This window comes from Ambystoma mexicanum, chromosome 5p (genome assembly GCF_040938575.1).
Source record: "Ambystoma mexicanum isolate Mex_15411 chromosome 5p, UKY_AmexF1_1, whole genome shotgun sequence".
Lineage (NCBI taxonomy): Eukaryota > Metazoa > Chordata > Amphibia > Caudata > Ambystomatidae > Ambystoma > Ambystoma mexicanum.
In genome coordinates, this window is record NC_090930.1 from 1,120,337,561 (window position 1) to 1,120,349,220 (window position 11,660).

The window sequence follows — 11,660 nt, forward strand, 5'->3', positions numbered from 1 at the left end:
ATCTTTGGATATGCTTTATACACAATTGCTACACCGTGGGGTGACTTAAATCACAAAGACAGTAATGGCATTTATATATCACACTAGTTATACTTTGCAGATTCTGAGGTTGCAGAAAGGAAAGGTTAAAGGAAGGAAAAAGGTTAAACAGGTTCTCAGTATATGTGAGGACAACTAAATCTTCCAATGAAATCTAGACAAGCCTTTCCCAGCAGTAACAGTCTAAAACAAGTTACCACCTATGAGGGACAAACCATATCAAAGTCAGTGGGCTAGAAGAGTCTGCAGGGACGCAGGACAGCCAAATTAAATTTGAAACAGTCTATGGAGCTGAGGTACTTCTTAGAATCAAAAGTCTTGCACAAAGTTAGAGAGTTTGTTAGAACATCACTTGTAGGGTCACAAGCTGTGAAAACAGAGTTGGAATCAACTCTAAAAGTAAGCCACTGCAATTCCCAAATGAGAAACGCAAGGCTACAAGACAGTGAGGTAAGTACCCCAAGTCTAAACAGTACCTCTGATTTGAAGAGGAGTGGTCCAGCTGGCTTCTGTCCTGCTACAGCATTGCAGACCCCGTGTTCCTGAGCCTTAGACGTGGGGACAAGAGGGAGGACATCTGTATGGCTCCTGCGGTTGTACTTGAGAGGTCATTGGCGGCTACGGGCTCTTTTCGGTTCAGCTGCACTTTGCGGTTTCAGCGCCTGCTTCTCGAGGGTCCTTAGGAGACTCCTGGAGCTTCTAGCCGGATTTCAGGCGTTCCACTAGACTACAGATTACTCGACCCCTGGCACTTGGTTCTTGCAGCAATGAAGAAGTACAGCCAGACAGGGAAGATGGTCCAGTGGAGTTCGTCTCTGGGTTAGTTGGTCCCACTAACCCAAGGGGAGAAGTCCATTGCGGAGCTTCTCTGTCTGAAAAGGGAGTTTCAGCACAGCAGCAGGGCTTCACCGGGCAATTCAAAGGTCCAGGAGGATGCAGGAAGCTTCGTTGAGGGTTTCCTCGTCGGGTGTTTCTCCCATTGGTCAATTCTGCCTCTAGTCCCAAAACCCTCACCTTTTAAGCAGGTTTCTCCCATTCATACCGAGCCTAGGCTGTCAATCACACATCAGGGTGGGCCAGCCATTCAGGACTGAGTGCATTCAGGCATTCCTAGAGACAAAGGTCAGGGGAGTTTCGGGACCCTCCCTCACATCCTGTCCTTCCAGACACAATGGAGCCAGAGGCGGGACTCAGGGCTGAAGTGCACCAAAGGCAAGACAAACAAAGTGCTTCAATCTGTTTCACGCACAGAGTAAAACCCAAGAAAGACCTCACAAACAGAAAATGGCCAAAAAAAGAAGACAGGGGCCGTTTTGATAAAATGGTCACCCCTGGGTGCTATACTGCAGCTGAGGGTTCAGCCTGCGGTAGAAAAGCACAATGGTATGAACAACTAAACCACTGCCACTAGTCATTTAAAAGTAGGGAGGGCAACATACAAATGTTACATGAGAATGTAGGATAAGGGGCTACTAGGTAACCCCCTCAGCACTCCACATAATATGGTGTGTGCTGGACCCACAAAGAGGAAAGGTAAGTAAAGTCATTTTCACTTTACTATTCTTGGTAACAGTAGTTCACACAAGAAAAGGTATTTTAAACCTTATGAGAAATCTAAAGGATTTCTCAGTGACACTGCACTGAAGTTGATGTGTGTCACCATACAAAAAGTAGATGCATATGGAGTTTGTCAGACTTCCAAAACAGTGAAAACACATAATCCAAAAGGTGAAAACACATGACAGTGGGAAAAGGGTCTCACTCACTCCAGGGTTAAAATTAAAAAGTCCTACAGTCCAGCAAAAGAGCTGGGGGTCTCTAAGGTTGAAAGGAATTAGCACAGAAATGAGAATTCTCCCTAACATGACTGAACTAATATATGCCAGTATTCACCTGCACTCCTTTACACAATATTCATGTTTGCTTTGTGCAAAATCCAATTATCAACAACCATAACGAAAAGTACCTCCAGGATAAAAAATGTAAAAAAAAAAAGAAAAAGAAAAGGATCCAAAAAAGAAAGAAGCAATAAACAAACGGAACCACAAAGTCCCATCAACTACCCACAAGCTACCAAATACAAGCAACAACAAACCACAAACAGCAAAGACTAAACCCAAAAGACCATTAAAAACACCAATCGAAAGAGGACGCCCACTAAGGAACACAACCCACGCATCATACCTCGCCACAAGAAAGACAAAGAAGCCAGAAAAGACAACAGAAATAATAAGAAATCCCAAACCACTAGGAAAGGCACGGACCAGCATGATCCCACAACCCCCAAAACTCGACAAACATCTGAGATGGCCCAAGGAGACATACAAATAACAGAGCAAAGACAGACTACAATGCTCACTACCTGTCCACATACGACAACGTGGTAAACAAAAACAGCACAGCAACAATGAACCGACAGCCAACAAGCTTCACGAATACAGACCATGACAACTAATAAACCATCCCAACCCAGTCTCCCCCATGGACAATACCCCAACCAGAACAAGGAACAAATTGGAAACCATCACACTCACTCTACACCCCCTATATCACCAAGACTGGAACAGAGGGGTAGCTACCCTATTTACCACCCGTAAACGAACCAACCCCGCCATAAACCTTATCGGTCTACTCGACAAAGAGACTGACCAACAAAGAACCACCCCACCCAAACGACTCAACCGGGAAAAACCCACCTGGAACGGAAACCCAACCAACAACACATCGGTCAGAACAAGCAATACTAACAACACCACAAAAAGGGACATCCAGCAAACTAAACTGCAGCCTCCTCAACATTAGATCGTTGGCAAAACACTTAACAGAAACCAATGACCTCCTACGCGAAGGAGGCACAGACGTGCTCTTCCTTACAGAAACCTGGCTATCAGACAACTATAAAGCCATCGCGAACAAAGCAATACCCAACAATTATAAATTAATACACGCCAACAGAGAAAACCGAAGAGGAGGTGGAATCGCAATTATACACAAAAAACACGCCTGAGCATCTGGAATCATCACAACCAACGCGGAAGACTATGAATCCCTCCTAATCAAGATAGAACTCAACGACCAATCCAACATAGTATTCCTACTGATATACAGACCATCTTCTTACAACCCCAACTTTGCAACAAAACTAGCGCACGAGGCTGCCATGCTATCAACCCACCACGACAACCTAGGTGAAAGAGATCCCACCGATACAAACATAAATACAACAGAAGACACAGACACACTCAACAATTGGATCACCAAGGCCATTGACCAATAAGCACCAGCTAAAACATTCAAAGGAACACCAAAAAAACTGGCAGCAAAATGGTTCACAGAAGAACTGAAAAAACACCACAAAAAAAAACGCAAAATGGAGAGAACAATACACCAGACAAGACTAAATAAAATACCAAAGACAACTCAAACTATACAAAGCAACAGTCCTCAAAGCAAAAAAAAAAAATATATAACTACTACACCACAAGAATCGGCAAACATTTCACAGAAAGAACTCCATCACCCCTACACAAACACTTTGTGAAAGTCACTTACAGCAGAGCAGGGTCTGTGTAGTGGTTGCACAACAGTTACTGCCTTTTATCGGGCATTATCCTGCGCTGGTATTATTATATATGTAGTCACTTACACCAGAGCAGGGTGTGTGTAGTAGCTACACAGCAGTTACTGCCTCTGCAGGTATTATCCTGCGCAGGTATAATTATATTATGTAGTCACTTGCACCAGAGCAGTGTCTGTGTAGTAGCTGCACATCAGTTACTGCCTCTGCGGGCATTATCCTGCGCAGGTATAATTATATATGTAGTCACTTGCACCACAGAACGGTCTGTGTAGTAGCTGCACAGCAGTTACTGCGACTGCGGGCATTAGTCTTCGCAGGTATTATTATATATGTAGTCACTTACACCAGAGCAGGGTCTGTGTAGCAGCTGCACAACAGTTACTGCGTCTGCGAGCATTAGCTGGAGAAGGTATTATATATATATATATATATATATATAGTCACTTACATCAGAGCAGGGTTTGTGTAGCAGCTGCACAGCAGTTACTGCCTCTGCGAGCATTATCTGGCACAGGTATTATATACATACACATATATATATAGTAACTTACACCAAGAGCACGGTCTGTGTAGTAGCTGCACAGCAGTTACTGCGTCTGCGAACATTGCAGAGCCTGAACCGTACCTTAAATGGGCTTCGGAGCAGCTAATGTGTCTATGTCAACAACAGGCTGCCCCGTGTAATTTCAAAACCAGATGTTTAGAAAATCACGTACTTACAATATTTAATTTCAACAAGTGATAAGTACAATACAGGGAATTACAGCTTCAACGTGCATTCCTAGAGGTTGCAAATGGGCTCCTCTTAACAATATAACAACAAAGGGGTGAGAACGTCTAAGTTGATGGATGCTAAACGAAATGCATATAATATTCACTACAAGAGATGGATCGCATGCACTAACCTGATGCTGCCTGGAAACTGGACTTGAGCGTTTTGTAAAGGGTAGTGTCTAGTTCCCATTCGAGAAACGGACCATAGCAAGGTCCGCCTCCACTTCATCACGTGGGCTCTCCAAGTCTGCATTACGTGTGTTTCAACGTCCACTTCATCACGTGGGTTTCAGCGTTCACTTTATCATCATTTTTGCACGAGCTGGAAGGCAAGGCGTTGCGAGAGCGATTCCTCCTTTCCAAAGCACATTTCGTATCGTTCGTTGTCATTTGGTTTCTGGTCAATCTTAAAGTTATCTCCTGTTGATTGTTACTTTAATGTAGAGCGGCAATATTGGGAAGGGAGTATTTCTGTGTATTTGGGTGGTTTATAATGTGCATCAGGGGTGAGATTTACTCAAAATACAGACGGATTCCGTTTTTTATTCGTTATTTCAGTGTATTTTTGGAATATGTAACGTGCATCAGAGGGGTGAGGCAATATTGGGGAAGGGGTATTGTGTATTTTGGGTGTTTGTAATGTGCATTGGTTGAGATTTACTTAAAGTACAGGTGGATTCAGTTCGTTTTGGGGTTTTCTCATGCAGATGTGTGACTTGTGTTTTATGGAGTGGGGATGGGCACAGTGGGTACCTCCTATCCATATGGGACTTCCACTGTACCAGTGAACAGTACAGCGAACAGTTATCCTCTCCGCTGGAGGGGGTTGGAGGATTTGGTGTGTGCAGCAGATAGAGATATGTGTCTTATGCAGACAGACGCATTTCTAGCAACTGTTCAGTTCTTTATTTCTCCTGCACGGGGGGGGGGGGGCGATTTGGCATTCCCCGGGGAGGGGATTTTTCACATACCCCATTGCAATGTGTGGAAGAGAAGGCTAAACGGAGGCTTTGTATTGCTTTCATTATCAATCACACATTTAAAGTCCCTATGAGACCCGATAGCATTGTGTTTGTTTAAAAGTTTGCCGATACTTTCTGAAATGCCTTTACGGCTTAATGACGTGTATCTGTTACGTCGTCATGACGTTTTCACGTGGGACGTCTACGTGGTTAGGAAGAGGATTACGGAGGAAGGAGCGCTCCACGGCGTGCACGGGCAGGTATTTATTTTTTATTGCACATTTATAATGATTCATCTCGGGTAAGTGCCAGGTTATTTAATGATGATAATGATATTTTTATTTATATTGCGCTCATACACGGGTGTTTCAGAGCGTGGTAAGGGAGGGGAACGGCCCGGGGGAGAACAAAACACAGATGGGTTTGTTTTTCCTATTTTGATTTTAGTTACACACAGATCCGCTGTTGGTGCGTCTTCTGGGCTGGTGTGGGGACATCACGTGATTGCGGTCTCGCGAGATCTCGGCCAACGTGATCTCGCGGACCCACGCTCTGCGAGCGGGAACTCTTGGCGCCAGTTGGAGGCTGGTGGAGCGCCAGACAGGTCGGTCTGGACAGCACTGCTCCTTATGAGGGGCCAATGTGACTGAAGGCCCAAGTCAACACCAGCTCACTTCCAGGGCGTAAGTCCAATGCCATAGGAGGCCTCCTGGGGGCCCTGGAAGTACACTGCGTGCAGTCCTCTGCACACCCGCTCCCAGTGAGGTTAACTGGGAAGCCCAGCCAAGACTGTGAGTACTCGCCCTGTCCCATCTCTCGGACTATTGCTACCCCCACTCTGTTGAATAAAAGCAGTTGCAACAACCTTGGGCGTCCTGTTGTCCTTTGAGGCCACAACATAACTGGCAACGAGGATACCTGAATACCCACGGCCCACCATGCAAGGCGCCACGCCGCCCCGGCGTTTCTCCCCTTGCCCAGGACCCCGGCAATTCCGTGGATGCAGTGGGAGCCACTTTCCTCCACGTTCCTCGAAGCTGTAGGCGGCACAGGATATGCCCCCGCCAGGAAGAAGGCGATGTTGCTGAACGCAATGGGAGTCGAAGGGCAGCGCATTTTTGCCAGTTTGTCAGCCATACCAGTGGACAAGGACGACAACAACATCTACAAAGAGGCGATCCATCGCATTGTAAAGCGTTTCACCAACAAGGAGAACATAGTCTTACACAGGCTGAGGTTCTACACCCGCAAACAAGAAGGGAGCGAACCTGTGGACGACCTCATCACCCAGATGAGGGAGCTGGCGTCCTTATGCGCTTTCGGTGAAAACACGGAACAGGCCATCTGCGACATGCTGGTCGTCCATACAAACGCTAGAAAAGTACAAGACAAACTCATACAAGAAAAGGAGGTAACCCTCGACAAGGCTGTCCAAATCGCCAGGGCGGAAGAAGAAACCTCCAGCAGGCGCAAGGAGATGGGAAGCCATTCACCCGCATCCGAATTGACAGCACTGCAATGGAGAGGGCGCAGAGACAAGCAGTCCCGTGACAGCCCCAGAGAAAAGGGCCCCAAGCAAAGGGATTTTCCCAAATGCTACAGGTGTGCCAGTACCAAACACATGGCGAACGATCGCGACTGCCCCGCCAGAAACAAGGAATGCTCGAAGTGTGGGCGCATTGGTCACGTGGCTCCTGAATGCACGTGGCGGGAAAAGACTGTTTCCTGTGTCGATGGCGACCGTGCATCAAGCGATGAGGACGAGTCACAGGACAGACCGATGGTCGTCATGGTCAACGCCCTTCATGCCAGGAGGGAAAAGCCCCATTGCACCATTGAAGTCGACGGGATGGAAACACGTGTCATGGCGGACTCCGGTTCGGACCTCTAACATCCTTCCAATAGACACATACAAGGAGATGATGGGGAAGGACAAAGTGGAGATCAGATCGACCCGACAAAAACCAACCGTGTTCGGTGGCGCAACCGTCGACCTACTGGGCTACATCAGGGCCCAAATTGAGTTCAAAGGGAGGTCTACCAACTCCAAAGTGTACTTCTCGACTAGAGGGCCGGCCGTGCTCGGGTGGGACAATCAACACAGACTCCGCATCAAACTAGACCCCAGAACTCCGGAACAGGTACTCATGGTCTCCTCAGGAGCAGCGCTAAACTTCAAGGAGATGTTCCCAAGCCTGTTTTCCGAGAAACCGGGGAAAGTGAAAGACTTCGTCCACAAGATTCGGCTGAAGCCAAATGCTGACCCGGTGAAACACAAGGTCAGACCGGTGCCCGCCACAGCAAGACCGGCACTAAAGGCCCACCTCCGAAAGATGGTTGAAGAAAGGACCATTGAGACCGTGGAATTCTCAGAGTGGCTGAGTCCGGTGGTGCTAGTCAAAAAGAAGTCCAGCAGCGACCTCAGAATATGCATCGACTTGCGGAGTCTAAACCTGGAGGTCGTTACCGATAGCTTCCCGCTCCCCAGTATCAGCGAAATTGTCTTGATGATGAAGGAAGCAACAATTTTTTCAAAGCTTGACATGCGCAACGCTTATCACCAGATTCCGTTGCACAAGTCTTCGTGCCCCCTAACGGCTTTCATCACTCCTTTCGGCACCTTTCAATACACCCTCATGCCGTTTGGGCTGCCCTCGGCAGCGTCAGCATTCCAAAGGAGGATGAATGCCCTCCTCAAGGACCTCACAAACGTCTCATTCTTTCAGGACGACATCCTCGTATATGCCAGAGACAACGAGACTCCTGACCAGGCCCTCAAGGCAGTCCTAAGTAGGCTCCAGGAAGCAGGAGTTCATCTTCGCCACGAGAAATAGGTCTTCCAAGTCAGGAAAGTAGAATACCTAGCGTACTGCATCTCGAGCGAAGGAGTGTGAGCCCCAAGAAAAACCTGATGAAGGCCATAGCAGATGCCCCAGCTCTGAGGTCCAGAGAGGAACTCCGCTCATTCATGGACCTAGCGGAGTACTATGCAAAGTTCATCCCTAGGTTCTCCGAAACCACTCCCCCCCCCCCCCATGAGGGATCTCTTGAAGAAAGGGGCAACCTACTCTTGGGGCCCAGAGCAAGACGGGGCTTTCTCTGACATCAAACGCAGAATTCTGCACGCACCGTGACTAAAGCCCTTCAACCCCGAATGGGACACCTGCATCACCACGGATGCCAGCGCATACGGATTGGGGGCCACCCTGACCCAGAGAAAGGGCGACACCGAAAACATCGTAGCATTTGCATCCAAGGCCCTGTCACCAGCGGAGAAGAATTACTCCACCTTGGAGAAAGAAATGTTGGCGTGTGCCTGGGCAACGACTACTTCAGGTCGTACGTTTGGGGCACGAAGTTTAATCTGGTCACCGACCACAAGCCCCTCATCCACATGTTGAGCCCAGGTGGCACCAAGACTGCCACCCCGAGACTGGCCAGAATTGCCGCAAAACGCCAAGAATACACGTATGAAATAGCCCACATTGCGGGCTGGAGAAACGCACAAGCGGACTGCATGTCCAGGCTCTTTAAACAAGATGCCCCAGGGACCACATTCCTAGAAGACGAATGTGTCGTAGCCTCAATAAGCGACCTAAGGAACGGCAAGTATATGGACATGAGTGAGCGCCACTGACAGGAGGAGAGTGATCAAGAAGCCCTAAGGTGCGTGACAGCCTGGGTGCACGGAGGATGGCCTGAGGAGAGGGCGATTCCCGAAGGTCTACGCCCCTACTGGAAGGTGAACGAAGAAATCACTGCCATGAATGGCCTCATCTTGAGAGGTGACCGAGTGATCCCGCCAAACTGAATTCACAAAGTGATACTGTGCAGAACGCACTCAGGCCATTTGGGGTGCAACATGACCAGGCGCAGGGTACGCGATGCCTACTGGTGGCCAGGCATGGATCAGGACATACGGCAAATGGTTGAGAGGTGCCACGAGTGTGCCAACAGTGACAAGCGCTTGTCCGTAAGGCAAGCCCCCATGCTACCCACCGAGGTCCCCAAAGAAGTGTGGCGGAAACTGGGATTGGAATTCATCGGACCGCTGGATAGCATGCCCCCAGAACACAAATACGGCATAGTCACGGTTGACTACTTCTCTAAGTGGGTCGAAGTCGATTTCACCTCGGACATCACCACCAAAACCGTCATCGAAGCACTTACCACCATATTCCAGCGCGAGGGCCTACCCGAAGAAATTGTGACGGATAATGGGGTCCAGCTTACCTCTCGTGAAATGGAAATATTTCTCAAACACAACAACATCCAACAGCGTAGAGCAAGTCTCTACCATCCTCAGGCCAACGGCCTGGTCGAGCGGGCTAACCGCTTCATCAAAGGGGCGCTGCAACTTGTGAATGCCTCGGGCTTGGACCCACACAAGACGGTCAAAGAGGCCGTCGCAGCCCACCGCATCACTCCAAACGCAGTCACCAGCGTGTCACCTTTCCAACCGCTGAGGGGGAGAAGGGCAGCATCCACACTAGTACCACCGTGGATCCAACAAGTGAGAGCTGAAGAAGAGGTGGACATGGAAGATGTAGTCTTCCGCATGCAGCGGAGCAAGGAAGCCATGAGGACGCAAGGAGACATGCGGCGGGCTACCCGTCGCACATCAGTCAACAAAGGCGACCTGGTCAAGATACGGCTTCCCCACAAGGACACAGTGACAGACTCCAGGTACAGTAGTCCCATAGAAGTCGCAGCCAAAGGGCCCAACCACATCTGCACCAGCGATGGAAGAAAATGGAACCTAGAAAGGCTGGCCATGTACCACCGCAAGGAACCTTGCGCACAGCCACCATGGGAAACCGGAAAAGACCAAGACCCTCCAGAGCCACCTGAAAGTCCCTGCCAGCCAGAACATGATGCCCCGGAGCCGCTCTACAGCAGTGAGTACTCAAGCAGCAGCTCCCCCGCTTCACCCAGAGAGTTGCAGCAGAAAGCAAGACAAGGAGTACCCGATCACCTGCACCTCCCCAGGAGTACGCCCACAACCCTGCTCCACGCTTAGACCAGGGCAGACCGCAAAGGGAGAAGAGAAACCCCAGCAGGTTTGCAGACTTCATCATGGGGTGACTCCTAGTCCTTTTTCCCAGCAAAGGAGGTGTGTGCGGACATCACGGGAGCGCGGTCTCGTGAGATCTCGGCCAACTTGATCTCGCGGACCCATGCTCCCCGAGCGGGAACTCTTGGCACCAGTTGGATGCTGGTAGCGCCAAACAGGTCGGTCTGGACAGTGCTGCTCCTTATGAGGGGCCAATATGACTGAAGGCCCAAGTCAATACCAGCTCACTTCCAGGGCGTAAGTCCAATGCCATAGGAGGTCTCCTGGGGGCCCTGGAAGTACACTGCGTGCAGTCCTCTGCACACCCGCTTCCAGTGAGGTTAACTGTGAAGCCCAGCCAAGACTGTGAGTACTCGCCCTGTCCCATCTCCCGGACTATTGCTACCCCCACTCTGTTGTTGAATAAAAGCAGTTGCAACCACCTTGGGCGTCCTGTCGTCCTTTTGAGGCCACAACAGCTGGTATCCCCATCATCGCTCCACCCAACCCCAAACAAGTGGTTTATGGCCGTGCCGCACACACCGAGAGAATTTCGGGGCAGATTCGGCTGCCATCAGCAAGTCGGGTTGTACCGCCATCTTCACCTTTATCCAGTGGTTGAAATTGAAAAAAATTGATGGGGGGGGTGGTCCCAAAAGGGCCGGGGTTGGGGTAGAGTTGAAGGGGCGGTGCCCAAAGAGGCAGGGTTTGGGGGGGCAGAGCTGGCAGTTGACCTCCGATCAAAACAAATGTCCAAAATAATAGTTTAGAACAGCGCAATTTCTTTCATGCTGCTTCTTTTCCAAACTATATATCAATTCCACTTTAAACCACTTCCCTGGCACTGGCAATGAGTTACTTCACTATGCGAATAATAGTTTTGACCAGTGTTGCTGAGTAAATATTCTTTAAAATGCACAATTTGCATCCCATTTTATTAAAAAAAAACTCCCCCTTGGTTACTATTCAAACATGCTCAGAAAAGGAATGAATTGCCACTTTTTCATTGGTGCCCGAGACAATTTTATGGCCCAGTCCGACCCGCACTTGTACAAGGGAGCAAACCGTACAGCCATCTGTGCACCTAAACTACCAACAGCAATGTTAGTCTACACTGTGATCTGAGCTCATAAAGAGGATTATTTTAAGCAGACTGTTAAAGAATCATTAAGAAGAGCAATTACTCTAGCTAATGGTGAAAGAGCAGATAATCTGTGGGGAAATCCTGATTTAAACCGAGGGATTGTCCTGC

General features: G+C 48.9%; 1 protein-coding gene across 2 annotated transcripts in view; it reads right to left on the reverse strand.

The window, feature by feature from the left end:
- CAP2 (cyclase associated actin cytoskeleton regulatory protein 2) overlaps positions 1 to 4,633 on the reverse strand; it is a 1,372,251-nt gene extending 1,367,618 nt beyond the window's left edge. Inside the window, exon 1 of one of the 2 annotated variants that reach the window (XM_069613602.1) lies at positions 4,525 to 4,633. In XM_069613602.1, coding sequence (XP_069469703.1) covers positions 4,525 to 4,622 — 98 coding nt within the window. In that variant the 5' untranslated portion in view covers positions 4,623 to 4,633. The remainder of the gene's footprint in view (positions 1 to 4,524) is intronic. The other variant, XM_069613603.1, reaches the window with a different exon arrangement.
- Between the last annotated feature and the right edge of the window lie 7,027 nt (positions 4,634 to 11,660).